This window comes from Neodiprion pinetum, chromosome 3 (genome assembly GCF_021155775.2).
Source record: "Neodiprion pinetum isolate iyNeoPine1 chromosome 3, iyNeoPine1.2, whole genome shotgun sequence".
Lineage (NCBI taxonomy): Eukaryota > Metazoa > Arthropoda > Insecta > Hymenoptera > Diprionidae > Neodiprion > Neodiprion pinetum.
In genome coordinates, this window is record NC_060234.1 from 31,581,254 (window position 1) to 31,603,454 (window position 22,201).

Consider the following 22,201-nt stretch of genomic DNA (forward strand, 5'->3'; position numbering starts at 1 on the left):
TAAAAACGACAAAAACAAACTTTATAAGTAATAAATAAAGGTTTCGGTTATAAATCGACGTATAGAATCGAAATCTATTTACTTCAATAGAAATTCGAAAACAAAATTTCTTTTTTCTCTGCTGACCCGTGTAGTCTATTCCCATATCCGATAATATCCAGGCGAAGACCAGCCTGCCCACGGCGATCGAGGAACGTAACGAGACCGACGATTGGAAGTCGGAGCACAGACGAATTCGCGGATCTGGGCGGGTGACAAATGGTCCCGGACTTGATTGAGTATCGGCACGCCAGACACGCGAGGCTGATAAATAAATGAATCCGGTCCTCCTGGGGCGCATCTTACATCTTACGCGGAATACAAAGCATTAATAGATACGTTTCCACCTTATACGGACTCGCTATGTACTCTCTATCTTACACTCGCCTCCATCTTCGCCGTACGTTGCCGTCCACGTTTCCACGATGAAAATAAACGAGGGACTGCCCGTACCGCTATCGATCTATTCCCGCAGGATAACCTCGGAATCTCGGAATATCGTTGCTCGAGGAAATTAATCGACGTCCCGCCCCATGTTCATGGTATTCATTGGATTTTCAAATTTGTTCTCCTGTAAATTGATGCAGGGTAATCTTACGGGGCTTGCGTCCTTTAAAACAGTCAAACAGGTATCTGAAAATTGCGAGAAAATGTGAATGAAAAATTGACACCAGCGATATGTTGAAAAATGATAGTCATCGAACTTTTGTTGGAAACCTTTTTCATTCGACTGTTCTCGAACATCAATCCAAGAGAAGGTGATCGGAATCCATTTGCATCAAGAGCCAAAGAAATCGTTCGTTACAGGCATCCCTTATTATTAGACGGCATATGCTGCGCGTTTAGGACTAAGCGGTTGATAGGTACGTAGCCTTTCATCGGAGTCCCGCAGCACGCTCATACATGGAGACGTAATACGTACGGTACCGTATACTAATGGCGGGTAGACCATAGCTGGTCATCCAGAAACTCGAGGGCTTATTACGGGAGCGCGGTGTCGAGAGCAAACAAAAGTCAAAGGCAAACTTATATGGGTGTAGGTGGGATACGCGTACCCCGTCTGACGAGTGTTTCTACGAACGCGGACGGGCATAATCTCCACATGACAGCAAAGCTCCAGTGACATGACGACCGGTAATAAGAAAGGGTTAGCCCGGAGGCCTAATGTAACACACCCTCGAAACACGAGGGTGAAATAAAAATAGTATCCAAGTTGTGAGTGGGTATGCTCCGCGGGGTGGTGGGTGGGTGGGTAATATAGAGCTTTTGGTATCATTATCATATCACGTGAGAGCATGTATGCTTGTCAGAGAAAGATGGGTGTTGGTGTCGGGGTGGAGGGAGGAGCGAGGAGCAGAGGGGAGATGACGAGGATCGGGGCGAGGGGGAGTAATGTATGTGTAATATTTTTAATTGTTGACATTAAAATGTGTCCCCCTCGGTTTTTTCTTGTTAGCGTTACGGCGACGGTGGAACGAGGGATTGTAGGGTAGGTTGGCCGGCTTCTGCTGGTTGGCATGCTCGCCCTACCCAACCCTGGGATGTTATTTATTTTCCGCTTAAAGAATTGTTCATGTGTCTCATCAAACGAATGACTTTGGGTCAGAGCTTGGAATTTATGATACGGAATGAAACGGAATGAAATGGACGTCGTTGGCATTTCCTAATCGTCCGAAGTGATGCTCTCTCTGTAATTTAACGGACCTTATTTATAGTTTGATAATTATTGTTGTTTTCTTTTCTTTCTTTTCTTTTTTTTTTTTTTAGTTTCGTTTTTTTCGTCATTTTTATTTTTCATTTTCTGGTTTATAAAGGTGAAACACCTCAGATATCAGCACAACTTTACCGATTAGAAAAGCCCGTCGTCGTATAAATTTTTAACCCTTCGGTCATGCAGTGCTCAGAAATCCTCGCACGAAATCAACTGGTAATATTTAGGTACTCCGTAAGGTTGGTTAATTTCACATCACGCAATTTTTTCGAAATAATTATAGTCCCGCCTCTTTCATCCGCCAGAGTTGGCTGTTCCACAAATTGCGCAAGACTTATACCTGTAATCCAAAAAAAAAAAAAAATAATAATTCCGTCGCTGGTTCCAGAATCACGTTAGCCGTCCATGCAAAGTTGAGAAATGTATGATATCTACGACACTCGGCATAGAATTTAATTAAATGTAAGCGAAGAGTCCTACCGTGACCTTATCCTGCGCTACGATTTGATGGTAGAACTCTAATGAGCTATAAAACGGATATCTAGTCCAGCGCATCAGGAGCATGTGTGTCTGAGAACTGTTTTACCCTAATTACGAAACAATGGGTAATCCGAATCAACGAGCCATAGATCAAACATTCCAGTCTCGCTGAACGTACTTCCCATACTTTACTCAGCTCGTTTCTAATCTCTCCGGTTGTCGTGCGGAGCAAAAATTCACTCTCGAACAAAAAAGATAATCACATTTTCATGAACATATTCGATGAAGTACAAACCGTTGAAGGTATTTCTAGGTTGAGCATTTCAAGTATTTCAAACTTTGCGTTTCACGTGCAGACTTTATTGAATTGACAATTTGGAAAGCGTGCCTCGAAATTGACGAAGAAAGTACCAACCTATTTTGAACTCGTGTGTATAAGGAAACAGGATTTATCCATGAAAATCTTAACCGTCTATGGAGAAAGGATATCTGCAACACGAGGAACTTTGTGTCATTTCCGTCAGTTAAGGAATTCGCCTGTCAAACATTTTCCCTTTGGTGACGGATCGGAAGGACTGTTTATACATCTAGAGAACGGTTTTTCACCATTTCGACCACGCCACCGTTACAAACGTAGAGTAAACCTACGTGAGAATGATGAAGTGATTGCGTTCCAACCAACTATACAAACAGCGTTTGTCACTGAAACAAATATATCGAGATGGTACGAATCGTTTAGCAGGTATTAACCGGGCACACGAAACGCTACCGCCAAAGTACGATCCAGCGATTTTCTGAGGGCAGAAGCAATCGAGTACGTAAACTTTTAGATAACGGATCAACACCGCCACGACGGGGGCAGTCTGCTCCACCCAGTCATTACAATTACTCGTTACTCTACGTAGTCCTCACGGTGTACGCGTTACGCGGGTATTCGTTACAAGTCAAAATATTTCACCGACCTTTCGCTATCTCCTCCCCCGGAGCAGTGATGTATTCGCAATAAACTAATTAGATGGCACCTCGAACAGAGGCGTCCAGGTGTTGGGCTCAATCGTTGATTAGGTACTGATTGCCTCGGTGATTTTGCAAAACCACTCACGAATAATGAGATCGCGAGATACGATCCATGCCCTTGCCGGCAGAAGTGGGGTGGATAAGTGGGGTGCTGAATTGGGCAGGGAAGCCGCGTATTAACCGTGTATTAACCCACCTTATTACACCTATCGAGGACGCTCCGTACTCGCTCACGGGGAAGATTCGACACGAATGGCTTCGCCGCCGCCATATGGCCGTTAGTTGTTCGTTGTTCGTTGTTCCTTTTATTGGCTCCCTTATAACCAGATAACGGAGTTGTCGCGAAGCTCTTTTAATGTCTGTATTTAGTCAAGCTTGTTTAACGATTAGGGAAGGTTAACTCTTTCTCCGTAAGGGAGAGACGCACACGCCTCGTTAATTACCAAACCAACGTTAGTATATTTTAAGGCGTTATACTATAACCTTTATGCCAAACGAAGCTTGTCGAGTTATTTTTTCAAAATCGTCAAGAAAACGATATTTTCAGACTCAAGTATATTAAAATTAATCCTCAAAATCATTGATCATTTTCCCCGTTGGATATACCTTCATATTTCGTATTGACGAAGAAAATTAGTGACATTTGTCGCAATTCGGACGGATTTCATTCGCTTAGAAAAGACCTTCGCTTAGAAAATATATATATATATATATATGTATAATTAATCGTTCGATCGTATGGTGAAAACATGGCCACAACTAATTTATAGAGAAAATGAACGACAAATATTGTGTTTTTTCCTCGTTTTAAACCGTCACAATCAAACGCAACGTATATAGCTTACCAAAATATCTCCGAGCGTAGAAAATACTTAAGCAGATAAACTTGGTCTACTCAATGTGTAAAATCGCATTCAATGTCAAGTTTGAGTTTGGATAGTCGAATAATTGTTTCCTCTGATTTTCCTTAGTAAAACCACCAAGCTTGAGTATTTTTTTTTTGTGAGTGTAACGTATCGATCAAATCATTATCTCACTTCCCACACATATACGTAGAGGTACACCCAGCTGTACATAAGATTATAGGATACAAACAATGACACATGAAATTTTATTACACCGGCATAATGCGTTTAATGAGTAGAATTACCCAAATGCACATGACAACAGCGTGTCCACCGGTCGTTGCATATCACAATGAGTAGCACGCGTTGTTGATACCGGTAACGCATATTGGAAAAAGTGACATTTTTAAGATGGTATCATGCCCGGCGTACGTATATATTTTGATGGGTGGTGAGATACATAGTTTGTCCTACCCTCGGCATACGATCCCGTAGAACGTATCACGGTTTAATTCGAGTCCTTTCGACTCTCTCTCTCCCACTCTCTCTCTCTCTCTCTTTCTCTTTGTATTTCTGTAATTAGGTAGTTTTTCGGAGTGATGTGATACTCGGTATTCTCGTATCTTCGTTTCACCGCCCTTATCTTGATATTTTTACGAGCCCATTTTTCGCCGCAGCGTTGTATTCTCTGTTTATTTTTAATTTTAGTTTGGTTCGAGACATTTGAGAGGCGTTTCCCTTCTTTTTTTTTTTTTTTCTTTTGTATCATACCTACGTTTGAATGTCCACGAATCGTATAGTAATTAGGACTTTCGGCACGACAGTTTGTTCCTGCATAAAAGTGACTGAAAGTTGCATCGAAATGGTTTTGATATATACATGTATAAGATTATTTACCACCAAAATTGGTTGGTGTATTAAGTAAATGAAAACATATGAATTTCTTAAAAATACATCAACATATGTATTGATACAGTGGCGCAACTTTGTCTGTAACTCATTTTCGAGTCAAAGTAAAATTTCAGGAATACAGAAAAATGTAAGTCTCGTTCTTATAAACATAAACCAAAAATTAAAGAAATCATTTTCTGTCTTTCTGAATGAAATACCGAATCTTTTGCATGGGAAATGTTTGGAATAACGTTATTTACTCGTGATCAGTGATCTGCTGGGAAAAAGCGAGAAAACGGAGAATTATTTCTGTACCTTTTAATGAGAAACCTGTCAAAGGATCCATTAACCGTTGGAATATTAATGAAAAAAATTGTTTCACGCCTTAGTCGTTCACGCGAGGTGAACAACAGCGGTTGTGATATACCTCCGTATACATGACGACATTCTCATTTTGCTTGATTGAAAAATTTCCCACTTGGAACATCCATTAAGTCATATCGGCACAGATGATCCTTTTGTTGTCACTAGTTTGCATGTTAATGTACCGTTTTCATACATTCCGTAGGTATAGAGCAACACGCGCGGAACTAACGCCAGTTGGATTTCTGCGCTGTATTTGTACAGCGGGGTGTAAACGGCATTGCACTGACCTAAGTGACACCTGACGTATTCCCTGTAATTATTCACACTTTTAACATTAATTGATACTGATTACTTTGCCCGCGTGACCGACACGGCAGCCTGCAGCCAGTTCGCCAACCAGGCTAAAAGCCTTTTCATTGATAAACGATATTTCTTCGTTCGTGTAGGTAAGGCACACCTATTTTAATTTTTTCAAATGCTTTTGTAACAATATCTGACCTTCAGGATCAATCAACGAAATTCTCCGACTAGCCATAAAGCTCACGATAAAACGAACGTATCGTACAATTACCTACCAAGCCTGAAACTTTCACTGTAAAACGTTGTGCAAAATTGAGTTAATTTCCTCGGCCAATTTAGTTCGGCATTTCGGCGAAGAAAATTGTACGTATGTATAGATATCCTCTCCTCTCCTCTCCACTTCTCGGGCCTCGCGCCCTGCGTCGCATATGGTAGGCAGGAGCATCTAACCACATGGTAGGAAATGGGCAACGGTTTGATGTATGGAAGATGCCAGGAGAGGGATGGTACGGTATGTTGTCGATTCGTCTTCCTGCGCGGCAACATCTTTCGCCAATCCTTCCATCCTTTCCCAGTTATAAATGAAGACCTACCATCCTGCACATCGACCTGGCAGGCCGCAGATTGCTCTGCTTTCTCGTCTACTCAATTTATCTATCGGTTCCATCTTCCCACTTTGCAGGGAATAACGGATTTCGGTACACGCGCACGTCGCAAGCTTTTCAGCGATCTTTCAAATTTTAACCCTGCTAATTACCAATTAATCAAGGACGGTCTGCGTCGTGAAGAGATTCGGGGTGAACAAGGGCTGAAAGCGTCCTGCAGCGCCGACGACCGACGGTTAAGGCTTGGGGGGGACACAGGGGTGGTGGGAAATCTTAACGCCAGGCGTATCCTCTCGGGAGACAAGTGTGAGGAGAATTACAGGAACCCTTGATCTCGAACTGCCGCGGTATCTCCCTAATAATAAACTATAGTAAACTTAATCCCCAATGCTCCTATAAGTTAGTCCCTTTCAACGCCACAATAATCTATGTGAGCCTAGCATGCTTCTTCTATACGCAGTGCCTTCCAATCAGGCATTTAATATTACTCGTACAAAGTCATACAAAAGGTTCCTCTGAAATTCCACCGGAGCTTCTGTACCAAGTACGTATTGCAACTGGTATCGATGCGCCGATTTTCACAAGTCTGCGTCGTAAGGAGCATAGCTCACCTCGTTTCCGAAGAGGAACTCGTGAACAGTAAGCTTTATTTTATTGAGAATAACAGAAACACGGATCTTACATGCTTTTTAGAGTACAAACCAAGGGAAGGCAAAATATTTGTTATTCAACATCCTCCACAGTAATTCGTATCCTTTTGTCGTTCGACGTTGTGATTTTCAAATGTAAGAAAAAGATGTGACTTCCTCAGATCGAAAAATGGTTAGTCAATGCTCGAAATTGAACGTGTACAACAGCTAGTCACAGTTGACGGTGGAGTTACGGAAAGACGAGGAATTCGAGTTGGAACGGTCTGAACACCCGTTGGATGATTTTAGTTTGGGCTTGGTTGAGTATTTCTGTGCTTGGTAGGCAGATGCAATGTAGATGTGCCTATAGGTGGGTATTACACAGGTATAGGCACGCAGCCCGTAAGAGATGCCTGGTTCGACCTAAGCGGAGTAAACTTCGTCGGCCAAGATTCATCCTCTCAGCGCCCCGCGTAGATTTATGGCCATAAATTTCGACCTAATAAGAAGTAAACGGAGCAGCTCGAGGTACCCAACCACCATCGTGCCGCCACTACACCTTCGCCCAACACCCGGTCGCCTTTCGAGTTCACCTTTACCTACTATAAAACCCACCACCCTGTTATACCGCCTACTCACCTACACGGTGATCATGCTGATGATAATCATAACAATAATGACCTTACGCTCGTTATATTATGCCGCGTGTAATAATGCACATATTTGGCGTGCCTTTATACCTACCCAGGCGACGTTAATTTACCACCGTATCGTGCAGCATTAATTGCTCGACACTTCAACTCGAAATTGACTCGATCTCTAAGAGTCCCTGCACTTGTATGGCACGTTAGGGTGGTTCTTATTTGGGGTGGTGGTCATTTTTTTCACCCTACTACCCAAATCAACTTCAAAAAATTCAGAAACACGTGCGTAATTTTTTCAGATTTTCACCTCAACTCTAAGATAGTCCTCGTTGTGATCGAAGTTTCTTATGGGAATAACATGGGAAAAACTTTGGTTTGCAGTATTGTATTTTAGTACAAGCGTAGTAATGTTCCGAAAAATCTGTAACTGCGAGGTTTTAGTGGCTGCTGGTGCTACTATCTGAAAAAATCATTTACATCATAATATCAGTCAATGCAGATGGATTGCATTTCCTCTAAATAAAAAAAAGTCAGATTTCGCGAGTGGGCAATTCTTCGAGATTGCATGGTATGATGATGTAAATTTTTTCACAGGTAGTAGCATTAATGCCCACTGAAACCTCGCTGTTACAAATTTTATGGAACATTATTACAATCTTGCAATAAAATATATACTGAGAAAAAAAGTTTTTCTCATGTCATTTCCATAAAAAACTTGGATCACAATACGGACTATCTTAGAATTAAAGTTGAGGTTAAAATACGAAAAAAATTAGGCAATTGTTGGAGAAAAATTCGACAATACCGTAAACAGGGACCACCCTGATGTCACGTGTACCGAAGCTTCGTCGTTGGGGTTAACGATCAGTCGAAAAATTCCAAAACAATAAGTAATTCAACGATCAATCCTAGTACTGCAGCCCGTGCGGCGCTAAATTCGGAAGGGGACACGTGGCGTCGTCTTGGGACTTAGGAGAAAGCCGCTGCTCGGTACTGTGCCCCGGATCTAAGGGCACGGAGGCAGAAAACACTGACCAATAAATTTCGCGGCAACTGTCTCTTACTTGTAATTAAACACACAATTTAAACGCCCCGTTAATGTCCGCGGGCTCGAACCGGAGGCCATCGCCTAGCCCTCCTTCTCGTCTGTCTAACGCTACAACCGGAATTCCCTTCATCCCTTGCTCCGCGTACTTGTGATATACGCACGCGGTATCGAGCCATCGAACTTAATTAGGGCTGCGGACCTTGTAGTTTTCGGGGACACGTGGTCGTAGCCTTTTTTGAGAGTTATTAGGATTTGACTGAAGCGCAGCGTCAAGAGCGGAGTTTGCTGTAACGATGAACTCGAGACGCGAAAAACAAGCAGATGAAGTATATTTCTCGAGTGAACGTCGAGTCTCGTACTTTTGAAATTCAAGTAATCGGAACATGTCCAGCTGTATAATTCTTTGCTTCTTAATTCATGAAACACCTGATGATTAGTGATTTTTTGTACACGCTTTAATCAAGTAAGTAATATTAGCTTGTGTGCGATGAAATAAAATTTGCCTACGTTATCAGATCGATGACGCGTGTTACGTTAATGTCATTGAGTTAGAATCGAGTGTTACCAATCCCAGTTATAAGTCTAACTAACTGAAACTGATAAGAACGATTTTCGCAATCTCTGAATGTTTTGAATAATCAATAGTACGAAATTTTCACTGATCAATTATTTTATATTTACATATCATATTCTAGTATTTTTGTTATTTCATTACAACCTATCGAATAACGGCCTCCGTGGCGCAATTGGCTAGCGCGTTCGGCTGTTAACCGAAAGGTTGGTGGTTCGAGCCCACCCGGGGGCGTTTAGTTTTGCCCTTTTTTGGTACGAAAGCTTGAGAAGGAACAGCAGAGTACCGTCCGAATCACGTCGTTATTGTAGAATTATTTTCGGAAATAATGTTACAATATCACCATCTAATTATACGAATCGTCTCTAGAATTCTCCATGACTATCTCAACGGGTCTGTAGAAATTTTCTTCCATTCAGACCAAAACCATTTGCCGAACGAAGCCCACAATCCTTTGGCTTAAATGCTCTCTCAAAACGGGTTTCTAAATTCGAACAGTTCCGTAAAAAATAGGTTTCGTTCAATACCTGAAACTACATCCGCAACGGCGCCGTGGCTTAGTTGGTTAAAGCGCCTGTCTAGTAAACAGGAGATCGGGGGTTCGAATCCCCCCGGGGCCTGAATCGAACACAAGTTTCGATTCATCTTTTTTTCGCCCTATTTTTGCTCCGATTTGATAAACATTCGCATTCTCAACTCGAAACAGCGGTGACGAATCACGCCAAGATCGACGCTGCTCATTGTAAGCAAATTTTGAATTTCGAACGGCCGCAGCCCGCGCGTCACGTGGCTGCTGCGCGTTCTCGTTCTCACGTTGGCAGCACTGGCTCGTTCAGTCAGCTTTGCGCGAGCGAGAGTGAGACTGACGAGTGAGAGAGAAGCCGTGTTTTGTTGTGATCATGGAGTCGAGCACGGACACGTTGTGTCTCAACGATACGAAGTTGTTTAAAGTGATAAAGGAGACTGTGCCAGGCGACGGCACGGAAACTCTGAACATCATCGAGATTCGGGACAACGTTTTGTACGTCTGGAACAGCAACGATAGCTGCATCTTGACCCTGAACGTCGGGGCGGCGCGCGGGAAGACCGGCGACGAGATTGTTTATCAGGTATTTATCAATCTTTCGGCATTGTTTTCGACAATGAGACTGACTAATTTGTGAATTCCGAATCTAAACCGCTTACATCATCCTTCGTAGACAATAACTTTGACCCGTTATCGCACTCTGCGGTTCCTAACCTCTCTAACCTCGCTTACTCATGCCTCTTGAGAGCGGAATGCGTCAGCACGTTTTCTGTCAGGTTTTGTTTGTAGTTGGTTGATTATTCGCCTCGATTCGTAAACGATGATATTCTTTCAACGAATGGTAATCGTTTTATCAGCTATATCGTGTGATTTCTATCGCATTACTTTTCACCGTTGTCCAGATTGATATTGCTGACAACTTCGCTTCGTGTTTTGGTCTGAAATTTAAGGAAGCTTTGGGATTTACTCGCCAGAAAGAAACTGGTATTTTAGATGCAGCGATGACAATGTTTATTAGTAGTGTCTTATGCTTTTTGAGAACTTCGGTGAAACTTCAGCTGACTGAATGTTCTTGATTGTAATTATGCGAATTACTTATATGTGTTAAATCGGTTGATTGAGACGCGTTAAACAAGATTGTTGGTACAAAAAGCTTAATAAGGGACACGAATGGTAAATAAGCCATATTGATTACGATATCGCTGGATATGAAACATCTGGCAAATCAGTAAGACGAGATTCAATACACCGAATCCAGGGACCGTCGAGACTGCGGACATCAATGATGTGAGAAGTAGCTCTTTGATCCGGAACTGACAGTGAGAGAAGCTTAATAATATGAGTTTTTGACAAACCAATGGCACTGATGTCAATGTTAGAAAACACGACTCAAGTTTATTTGACACAATCGTTCGCCTATTGCTTACCTGTAATTATTTCACTGGGAATCGACGACAGCATGCGAAGCCTTTCCACCAGAATTCTCCTATTGGCTCGAACGTTTTTGTCCACTTGAGCATTTTACCAATAAGACGTGGTTTTGGTCAATTGAATTTCCACTTTGATTAATAAGTGTTTCCTTATTATTAAATAATATAGATAAATATATAATGTAGGACAATAATGTGATACACGCTGGACGTTTCCTTCTTCATATTACATTTACTGACTATTTTTTGCTGTGTATAATACTCACAGTTTTTGATGATGTGAAAAATTTATTACGCTTCGAATTCTGTTGAGCGAGCAACAAATCCGTTAATTATATCCATCGCTTGCTCTTTCGGAGGGGTATTAAAGAAATGCAATACCTGTACAGAGCGTCGAGTAATTTTTATTTTGTACAACAAAAGTTAACAAGGTATCAATGTATATCGTGTTTATAATGGCATGTATAGTATATACTTTCGATATTTCTGAGACATGTTATGAAGTGCTTTTCACGGGGCTTCAGTAATAGAGCTATTTCATAACTTCAATGTAAAGACGTTCAAGATTTATTTTTATTCTGATTTCAAGAACGTGATAAATTGCTCCCATCCGCATGTACATATTGCTATATACGAATGTATATACTCAACATCTCCCCATTGGAATTGCCTCTATTCGAAATATTCTGAATATTACATATCTGCTACATTGAAACGTTAAATCATAATTTATGCTTTGATTTACACTCCGACGCATCTTTTATTAGATTTTCATTTATTGGAGGGTGGAAATTGGCTGGCATAGAAAATTCTTTTCACATTATGTTACATATTATATTTCATTCTCCGTTTCGGTTTTACTTTTCATTATTCGCCGACCAATTAGACATACCAAGTCAGGGGTAGTTCAAAATTTGCCGTCCGGTATTCAGTATTTTTACCTATATCCATACCGTAGATTTGTTAATAAAACAATATTTAAAAATTACAAGCACCTCTCAGTCACCATGTTCCACAACATTTCTGTACCTTCGTTTCGAATTTTTTTTTTCTCGTACAAGACACACGCGAACGACGTGATTCTCAAGCTTGCCAATCGCACGCCAATTGTTCTTCTCACGATAGACGAGCAAAGTCGAATGTTTGATTCTGTATGGGAGTGTTTTGAACCGGATTCAAATCCGAGACTACACCCCATGTGAGTTTTTCAATACGCAAATTCGCGAGGATGGCCCAACGGGGCGCACCGAATGGACTATTTCCCTTATTTATCGCCTTTGTGCTCCGCACTGTATCAAACTCCGATATGTTTTCGCACGCATCTCTGGAGACCGCGGGGGGTTCCGTAAAAATAGGGACGAAGAAGCGGCGGAGGGCGGGAGGGACTAGAGTGGGTGTAAGAATATCTGAATAACTCGAAATCGAAGAAACCCTCGAGCCAATGACTGCGACGTCTCGGTTCTACCTTCGTTCGCAATACGCGCTCGTTTTGCATATTTTATCCCACGCGCATAATATCTCTGGTGTTATTCGACGATTAGGGCTGTTTTTCGATAGCGATTTTTCGCCGGGGTGAAGTCACAACTGCGCTAAGGGAGTTGAAGCCGTAACGCGAATTGACAGGACCGAAGGGGTCACGAGGGCGCCTCCTATCCAAACTTATTATATATCTTGATAAAAGTATTTCATTCAATTTCAATTTCTGCGTAAAACGTCGTGCGCATTAAAACCTCTGTACATGCAAAGTTGGGTAAGAGGGGATGATAATTTATAGGAAATGGGTTGTTCGACGCTCAGATGTAATTTAATTAAAATAAATGTCGTCCGCGAAAAGGCGAACCAACACCATGGCAAATAAAATGCAAATTCAGACCCTTTTCCCTCCTCCGTGTAGGTACGCGACGTGTATGCGCGGGCATATATTCGACTACGTATACGTTCGATGCGCGTAAATGTGCCCTGCCAGCCTTGCGGTCGTTCGCCGCGGTATCCCGTCGGCTGTAAGGGATGGTCGAAAGCCAGGGGTGCAGGATGCCTCCATACACGCTTTCTACTTCTCTCCGTTTGCCTCTCATCGACGCTTTGGCCAAATCCCTTGTCTCCCTCTCGCTTTGTCTCTTTTCTCTCTTCGTGAAATTTTACACACAGCAAATAATTCGCTGAGGCGGACCCCAATTTTTATCTCTTCGAAGGTATATATATATACATATATATATACATGTATATGTTATACAGCTGTACGAAAATCTCTTTACGGTAGAAGGGCCAATTTTTAAATTAACGATCAGTCGTGATCTGTTATGCGGGTTATTATTTAGTGGGAGGCACAGGTACGATAAATAGCAGTTTTATTTTGCTTGCTTTTCCGTTTAGAAGACAAATTTTTACTGCTCAAATTCACGATGTTGAAATTATGAGGCTTAGCAACGACGTAAGGAAATTTGCAAAAAAATATAAGGAAAAAAAAAAAAAAACGAACAATTAGTGTGTTACAACTTAATATGAATGACTGAACGAGTTTAGTTTTCAAAAATGAACATATTTCACTGTATCAAAGTTTATTGAATTTTGGACAATTGCGAAATAACACAACATTTCATACAATAATGCAACAGTGCATGCATCGTTACATTATATCGTTACGAACTTCAACTTCATTGCAAGTTTAGAATAACTTCACCGAAATTACGGTATGTGAATTAATTAATTCTCGAAGACTGCACATGATTAAATATTTTATCTTAATGAATTTCATCGTATACTATAACACAGGGATGTCGAGGAATCAATCGTTACATAATGCATTTTGGAAATACAAACCTCCAGGGAAAAGTACAGAAAACGTGAATATCCAAGCTTTGTTACATAATAATACAACTGACGAAATTTGAACACGCTGTACGAATCGCGATATTGCGTTATAAGTTTTCAAACTTTCTTCGGTTACAGTACGCGGCATTGATTGTTGAGCTGAAAATTTCTGACAATAAAACCGTTCATGGAAAGTTTCCGTATAGCCGGTGAAGGTGGCGACGTGGGCGTTTTTTTTTTTTTTTCATTTTCGGAAGGCTGCAGCAGCGGCAGCAGCAGGGTGTCGCAGATCTTCGTCGGAATAATTACTTCTTTCTCACCCTGCACTAAATTTCCGTATTAAAGAACTTATCCCATTTCGTTAGTCAAAGGGGTGTGAACGTTTTCGTATTATCTCTCGCCTCTCGCAAAAAAGGGAGAGAGAGAAAGAGAGACCTCTCGAGGCCGCCGCGAAGTCAAGGCGCGGTTAGACGTTCGCCGGTAATAAAGAAAGATAACAAAGATAACAAAGATAACTCGATGCAATAAAAATGATTCAAAGTTTCCCGCGGTGGGCTGCCGGTTCCGATGGCGGCGCGGGTGACAATGGGGCGTCTTTGTGTTCTCTCCTCTCCTCTCCTATCCTATCCTCCTCCCGCTCCCCCCTTACCCCATCCTCTTCATCCACCCCCCGACACGCTGTGATACCTATCTTCCGGTTTCAACTTCGCCGCGGGAAAGCCGAGCAACTTTTATTATTTATGACTAATATTTCAGTCATTTTAACTCAGTGCCAAGGGAAAATCTCTCTCTTCGCGACCTCGGGACACCCGACTGCATTGGACCAGCTACTGAGCTTAATCTTCGCCATTTTCATAATTAATTACTTGCGTGTGTAATTTGTTATATCCGACACACTTCACCCCCCATCTCATTGGTCGTTTGACGGACATGCGATATCGTGATCTTTGCTTGTAACATTGAAACGTAGCTTCAGTTTGGTTCATTTTTGGTCGGAATCGTAGGGTTAATTTTTGTCAAGCATACTCACGATACAACTTATGATCCTTGCGATAAGAGACCACATCTTACGACACGGTGACATGTACGTCGAATTCTTTTCCCTGGGGTTGAATTTATCCACCTGTCCGTGAACACGTACGTAATGCGTGTGTCGTGCCTCCCGTAATTCCGATCGAACCTGTAAAACGTTAAACGTTCCCGCACGCACTTTGCAGCCTGAGGTCGACCGGCTGCGGTAATGGGGCAGTTAAAATTTAGCGCTCCCGCAGAAATGCGAAACATGAAATACGAAATGCGAATAACTCCGGTCGCAACGTCTACCACAAAAGCCATTGTCTGCCACTTAGTGAATTCACGGGCTCGTCGACCCCCGCCTTTGCCTCTTCTCCTGCTGCCTTCAATGTAAAACACTTCCGTGGATTTTATTGTTCGCGTTCGTTCGCTCGGCGTACGTCTATATGTATACCTGTATGTATATGCAGCCCGGACTGGACCACGTGGGAGTCCGAGGGAAGAGCAACATCCACCAATGAGAAACGTCAGCGTTAAATTACTTTTTAATTATCACACCCGAGGATTCGGCTTATTACGCTCGACGAGGTGTCTCAGCATCGCGTCGACGATTATGTATAAAATGCACGAGGGTTTATACTTACCTTGTATCTATATTTGAGATCGATGGAAGTCTGACGGACAGACTTAACGACGTGGTGTGTTATTTATGGGCACCACTTGGACTAACACAATTTTTCATTTTGATATCGTCACTTGAACAATCAAATGAACTGAATTTATGATCTTTACAACTCTCTTGAAAGACAACTGCACCCCTTTGTTTTTTCACCAAACATGTACCCTTCAATTTTTTCACACTGAATTGAAACCGAAGGTGAAAAAATATTGCGGTATTTTAGAAAAATACTCTCCGACAGTACATAGTCGAAGAAATATACCTTATACCAAAGAATAAATATAACGCACAAGTGTCGCAAAATTAACCGGGAAACGTTTGGGTATAATATGGGGTGTGGAACTCATGAAAGTAAAATAGGCAGACAGATCAATTTATAGTGAATACATAAATTTTAAAACGTGATTTATTCAGCGGTACATAGAATAGGTTTTGTATGTCGATATTGAATATAAGCATTTTAATAAGTACGAGTAATTACGTATAATATGTTATAAGTATGAACTTAATATTATAACGGTTATTTGGTTTGAGAAATTATCTACTTTGAATTACTGTCACGCGAAACATAACGTTTTAACACAATTTGTTTGCAAGAATACAAACTACCATAAGTATCGAATGTACGAGAAATTGATCAATTACATCAGCAATAACAATAAATGCCAACAGCTGATCGAACGAGAAACGTTGCCATTCGTTCACCTGACTCAATGACGAATAAATATACATCAAGTTATCGTGATTATACGTTTAGGAAGGCAGAGCACAGTTCAATCGTATTCGTTAAAGCTTTTGCCATGTCCGCCAACGCGGTCAATGAATTGCTCTCTATTTCTTTCAACAAACTGATTGATTTCTCACTTTCGGTGATAGACCCGGAGAAGGCATCGGCCATAATATTTATCTCATCGTATATACCACCGACACCATCCCCACATTTTGAAATCGCTTCATTTTCGACTTTGTCGATCACACTTTTCTGCATTCCAGGTAAACGTGTTTGGCAATCTCGCAATTCAATGAAAACAGATTTCGTCGCCGAACTGCATGCAGAATACATTTCGTTCTCTTTCACTTCAATTTCGGTGAAAATTTTCGAATAATCCACATTTTGGTACCGCGATCTCGCTAAAGCCATCATTATGTTTACCATGTCATCAGCATCTCTTCTCACTTCCCTTCGTATAACGTACCGAGCGGTTGCATCAATCTCCGAAGATTGGTACCCTATTTTTGCAATTGCGCCGAGAACATCATCGTATGCTTTGCAGACTGCATTAGTCAGTTTATCTCCGATCATTTCGATCGCAATTAAGTCATTTTTACTATCGTTTTCAATCCTGGTTCCGAATTTGGACACCTCGTCGATTATGAAATCTAAAATAATTCTGGCTGAATTTTCGTATTCATCAGACAATATCTCTTCGATGGCATCGGACGTGACAAAATTATTCACATTTCAACCGAAGATGCAGAAATAGTTGGTAATCGCGTTAATAAACAGCACTGTGCTGCGATTGCTAGCCCGGCGAAGACACTACGCTGCATTTTCATTTTATCAGACTGATATTCCCCGAGGCCGAATTCTCTTTATATACGGTTATGTTTGTGTTTACAATAAATATTTATTCATATTTGAACGATTGAAAAAAACATTCGTATCATTTGATGCGACATTGATGTATAAACTGGTTTAGTATTCGACGTTGGATCACATGTTTTTAAAATTATTTCGCATGTGTGAATTGTTATATTCGACCTCGCGATACCGCGATGTCATGTTCTTCGGTGAAACGTAATATTTTGCGAAAAGCTTCTCCAAGTTTCACGATCGATTTGTCCGACCGACATTACTGCTTAAAAATTTAACGAAATCTACATCCACTGTCTTCTTCAGATTTCAAGTGCTGAATATTTCTACTGCATTTCAACAATTGGTCTGCATTACGGTCATCATTTTTTTTTAAACTATATTTTTCCACAGCTCAAGAGTACAGTTCTGAATAAAAAATGATGATTAATTTTATAACTGTAACGAGAAAATCTCGTATCGGTTGATATTCAATTTGATTATGGTCATTCTTACCGTGCTTTCTCGCAGTTCCTAAAATAATGTTATGTTGGTACGACGATAAATTCGTGTTAAGGTATCAAATTTTCGAGTTCTCCACACGGTGAAAATATGACAAGGTGTAGTTAACCACTCAGGATTCGCAACCCGCGTAAAGTGCAATCGGCTACAGAAAAGTGTAATGTAAAAATACAAAATGACCGAAATACGTCTGGAACTTTAGTAAATTCGCACGCCGTACGAACCAATAGGCAAATGTCGAACAATGCCCATATATACATATATATTGTATTCAATAGCTATGCACATGCTTTAAAATGCTGCGAACTCGTCCATTCGCTGGGCAATAATCTTCGACGAGTTCATATTCGACACGGCGTTGGGCTCGTAAAGGGGCGAGAATGGGGGCGAACGGGGCCAATACCAAAACCTATCCCTCGTCCTTTTCTCGCCCAGGCGGCATGCCGGGGACTCGATACGGTGTGAAGTGTGACGCACATTGCCATAAAACTGCCAACGCTACGGTGTTCAATAACCCGTATACCGCATTGCTATATAAGCCCATCCTTTCGCGCCCGAAACTTCCATATTTCGAGTGTGCCATCCTCCTCCTCCTGCTCCTTCTCCTCCTCCTCTACCTCCTCCACCGATTCGGGGCGAGCGAGCGACGTTGCGTATCGTGAAGCCCCGAAAAATCCAGTAAAGATATGCGCGTGCTTCGAGGGGCGGCTGAATCCCCGGGCGAGGGAATGGAAAAAATTTCGAGTCGCGAAGTTTGTAATTGCCGACGGAAGTCAAGCTGGGACAAGTGACGCGATGGCGAAGAGAATACCGGCGAAAATGAATTGCACGTTACCGAGGCTGGGGTGAAGGTGGAGGTGGAGGTCGAGGTGGAGGCTTCCCCGAAGGTATTGTATTGGGTGAAAATCTACGAAAATTCCCGTGGGGGAGAATCCCGTGCAGGCACAAGTCGGAAACTGCCCTCGTAAATTTTTAAATTAGAAAGAATAAAGCGCTGTGGCGACCAAAGGCTCATGACTGTATATTATCTATATGTATGTAACTATATATATATATATATACATATATATGTTATACGATCGTTCATTCGCACTTTTCTTCACGCGGTTCACGCAGCTGCGGTGTTAAGCATCATCTTTTATTGCGCTGAAGCTGACCGCCGGAGTGCGGATAAATTGGAACAAATATATTTATTTCGTTTTGTTGATCACTCGGAATGAATAGGAACATAAGAGAATCACGTGGAAACTGTGTGCAAAGGTATTTTTACTTTTTCACTTATTTTCCGACATTCTTCCAGAAATATTGGCTTACCCTCTAGGCGGCTCGCTTTAACGTCGTAATTATTTTGTGAAACTGTGTCCGGTGTCGTCATTGTCAGGGTTTCCGTTTCGAATTCCATTTGCAAGTAAAAGTCTATCACGCATGTAAATGGTATTAATAATCGAATATTTTACTTCCTAATAAAATCGAACATACAAATTCTTCGATATATGTGTAGATTGCACAACCGACGCAGTTCGTAATTATTTTCAAGTAATCATCGCGGATGAGTCAGTGTAGAAAGCATGAAATTTTTGCTCTGGTAAACCTGAAAATGATGGAAAAGTTAAAATTAAAATATGCAAAATTAGAATATATGAAAAGACTGCATGAAAAACATCCTCTCGGTTAACGTGTGATATAACACGATATGTAAGCCTGTACCGAGTTGGTAATGAAAACCAGATCTTGGCTCACACGTACATACCCGATACGCGTACCGTGAACGCAATATAATGCGAAACTTGAACGGCAACGCCGGCCGGGGTTGTGGGACTCCCTGAAAGGCGATTAGAAATTAACATCTTGCGGATCCACGGAACGGTCATAAAGTCGGTCGGCGAATTGGACTCGCTCGGCGTATCTCTCAAGAAATATACACAGCAATGGGGGTTGGATGGTGGGTGGAGTACAAACGTGTAAGACTCGGGGCGCACAATACTGTCGAGCATCTATAACTACTATGGCACGGTGTGTTCTTCCCTACCTGGAAGATAGTAGGGGGATGGCGCCTTTATCTCTCAAGACACTGGATACAACAATGCCGCCTATTGTCAAACCTGGCCATTAAAATACGGGGACACCCTTACGGCTTCCTTGCCCCCTCCTTACCCTTCTGCCTGTACTTCTTCGGGCTCGGAACCACCCACCAACTCTCGATGTATTACGCCTTCTCCTCCTCCCCCCTTCGTTATTACCGTGGTATAGCCTATAAGCGTAGAAAGGGTTATTTACACAACCGTACACTCGAAGTGATAATAATTCTCAGCTAATAACCCTACCGAAGCATATTCCTTATTACTACCGGAGTTTATTACCAATTTAACAACTTCGTTATCACCTATAGACATTGCGTATTTATTCCGGTTGAAAATTTATTTGCCTGTTTCGCACAAAAGATGAAGAAAAATGTTATCACGTCGGGTGGAATCGAGTAACCACCATTTATGTACATTGTACATGCTTGTAGTTCCGACTATTCCACCGTTGATCGTTCAGAAAATCATCAAAATTTGGCAAGGTCCACATGCGGGATTCTTGAAAGCGTCCCTTCATTTCGAATCGGTAAGAATTTTTGAAGACGCATCGAACGTTGCGGGAAATCAAGGAATTGCGAACCGAGCGTTCCATCTTCCGGATGTGCCAGGAGAGATGGAGTGGTGAATGGTTCTTGTATGTACAATGCCGGAGCATCGTCGAGTCGAAGATCGCGGAGTGCGATCTCGGATGGTGGGCTAATGCATTTCCTTTGCCAGTTTTAACGGGCATTCGTATACATAACTAAGTTTAATAACACCGGATGGAAAAGGACCGCCGTTTGCCTTGGCTGTTTATGTTTATAATAATACCGAGATTCCATCCGATGTGGTTTTTATTCATTCGAAAGTTGGATAGGAGTTGGGTAGAAGTACATTATTGCTGTACGTTTGCACAATTCTTGAAAGATGAATAACATTTGCGGTCATCCGACCACTGCGAATCTATAATAAAGCGATATGTTTCCATCAATTATCTCATCGCGCTATTAATAACTCGCACGATCCGGCCCCGAGGGTGTTCCGACGAAATGGTCAGTCCGTGATGCGGCGATTTTCGCCCTCGGATCGTTGAGAGACAAAGAAGCAAAGGCGAAGGGGTTACGTTCATCGTAATTGGTCACGCAAGAATAGATCCGGTACAAGCGGGGAATTCGCGTTAATAAATTTGCCGATATCCAAGTTGCATAATCCATGAAGGACTAGGACTAAAATAGCGTAAGAAGGGTTGAACGCGAGTCACGCCCATTCGGACGCATGAGTTTCACCCCATTAGTCACGACCGATCGGGGAATGTCAAGTTTCACTCAAATGATCAACTCCGTCACGGTGAATACGCGAAACTCGATTCTTACGCGACTCGTTTTCTCTTCCCTGCGGTGAACAAATTTTGAACGTCAGCATTTATGGTCCGGCGTGGCGTGATTCACCGGCACCGATGCACTCGCGATTCCTCACCGCGCTACCGTCCTTTGGTCCATCGAAAGTTCGCCGATGGAACGGGAAAGGTGACCTCAGGGTCCCGGAGGTCCCAACTCCTAAGATCCACTCGGTCCCCGTAGGTCCTGGCGCATAATGCCGTCTTGTTGGGTGGCGATAAATCTACTATTATGTTATAACCGCCATCTCAGCGTCGGATGGCGGTACCAACTCGCGACGCCGTCTCTAATAAATATCCTCGAGACAATGGACACTGTCCAAAACAGCGCAGATCTTACGCCTTTAAGTTGGGTACCAAGTCGCCCCTCCCGCCCCCGTCCTCGCCTCTATCGCCGTAACCCCTCCTTCTACCAGCTACGCTCGCCCCGTGGCCAGAATTATAATGTTTGTTTCTAACAAATTACCATGATAATACGTAGTTGTGGTTTCCATGAAATGCGGTAATGCGTGTCTTCGGTGGCACACTTAAATTACCCAACAACTAGCTCGGAGATTCTCGCGGGTAGTTGTAATGTTAATTAGCCACTTACAATACACACGCACGCATACATAGATCATACCTATACCCGCTAGATTCTAGAAGACAATCGTACTCCTCGCTTTTACCCTCAACCATCTCGTGGTATTTACAACTTTCTTCAGCTCCTTGTTGTGGCTAAACTAGAGATTCTTCAAGGACCTAACGCTTCCGTGGATTCGTACCTATTCCGGATATTCAAGGGCACCCTAAAGCAATGAGTTATTAGTCTTTCGCTACAGTTTTGCATTTGTTGTCACGTTTGCTTCACGAAGGTACGTTGACAAGGGCAAAAATTTCCGCTGGTGAACCGAAACATTAGAAAATTTGATTAAACACGCGAATGATGATAGAATCGGCTCTCCGCAAACTTGTAATTTTCAACCATCCTGAATTTAAGGTGCTTCGAGTAAAAAAATGGATCGAAGTACAAAAAATTAAGTTTTCTAATACCATGATCTCTTG

The 22,201-nt window shown here is 42.1% G+C and overlaps 1 protein-coding gene and 2 non-coding genes across 3 annotated transcripts in view; all 3 read left to right on the forward strand.

Annotated features, from left to right (window-relative positions):
* The first annotated feature begins 9,306 nt into the window (after positions 1-9,306).
* On the forward strand, positions 9,307-9,380 carry TRNAN-GUU (transfer RNA asparagine (anticodon GUU)). The gene has a single exon. It is a non-coding gene; the product is annotated as a tRNA-Asn (tRNA).
* A 312-nt stretch (positions 9,381-9,692) lies between these two features.
* TRNAT-AGU (transfer RNA threonine (anticodon AGU)) lies at positions 9,693-9,766 on the forward strand. The gene has a single exon. It is a non-coding gene; the product is annotated as a tRNA-Thr (tRNA).
* Positions 9,767-10,015: 249 nt separating this feature from the next.
* The window catches only part of mbo (nuclear pore complex protein Nup88), a 106,393-nt gene continuing 94,207 nt past the window's right edge, over positions 10,016-22,201 (forward strand). The window contains exon 1 of the mRNA XM_046616394.2: positions 10,016-10,255. Within this exon, the coding sequence (XP_046472350.1) occupies positions 10,046-10,255 (210 nt within the window). The 5' untranslated portion in view covers positions 10,016-10,045. The remainder of the gene's footprint in view (positions 10,256-22,201) is intronic.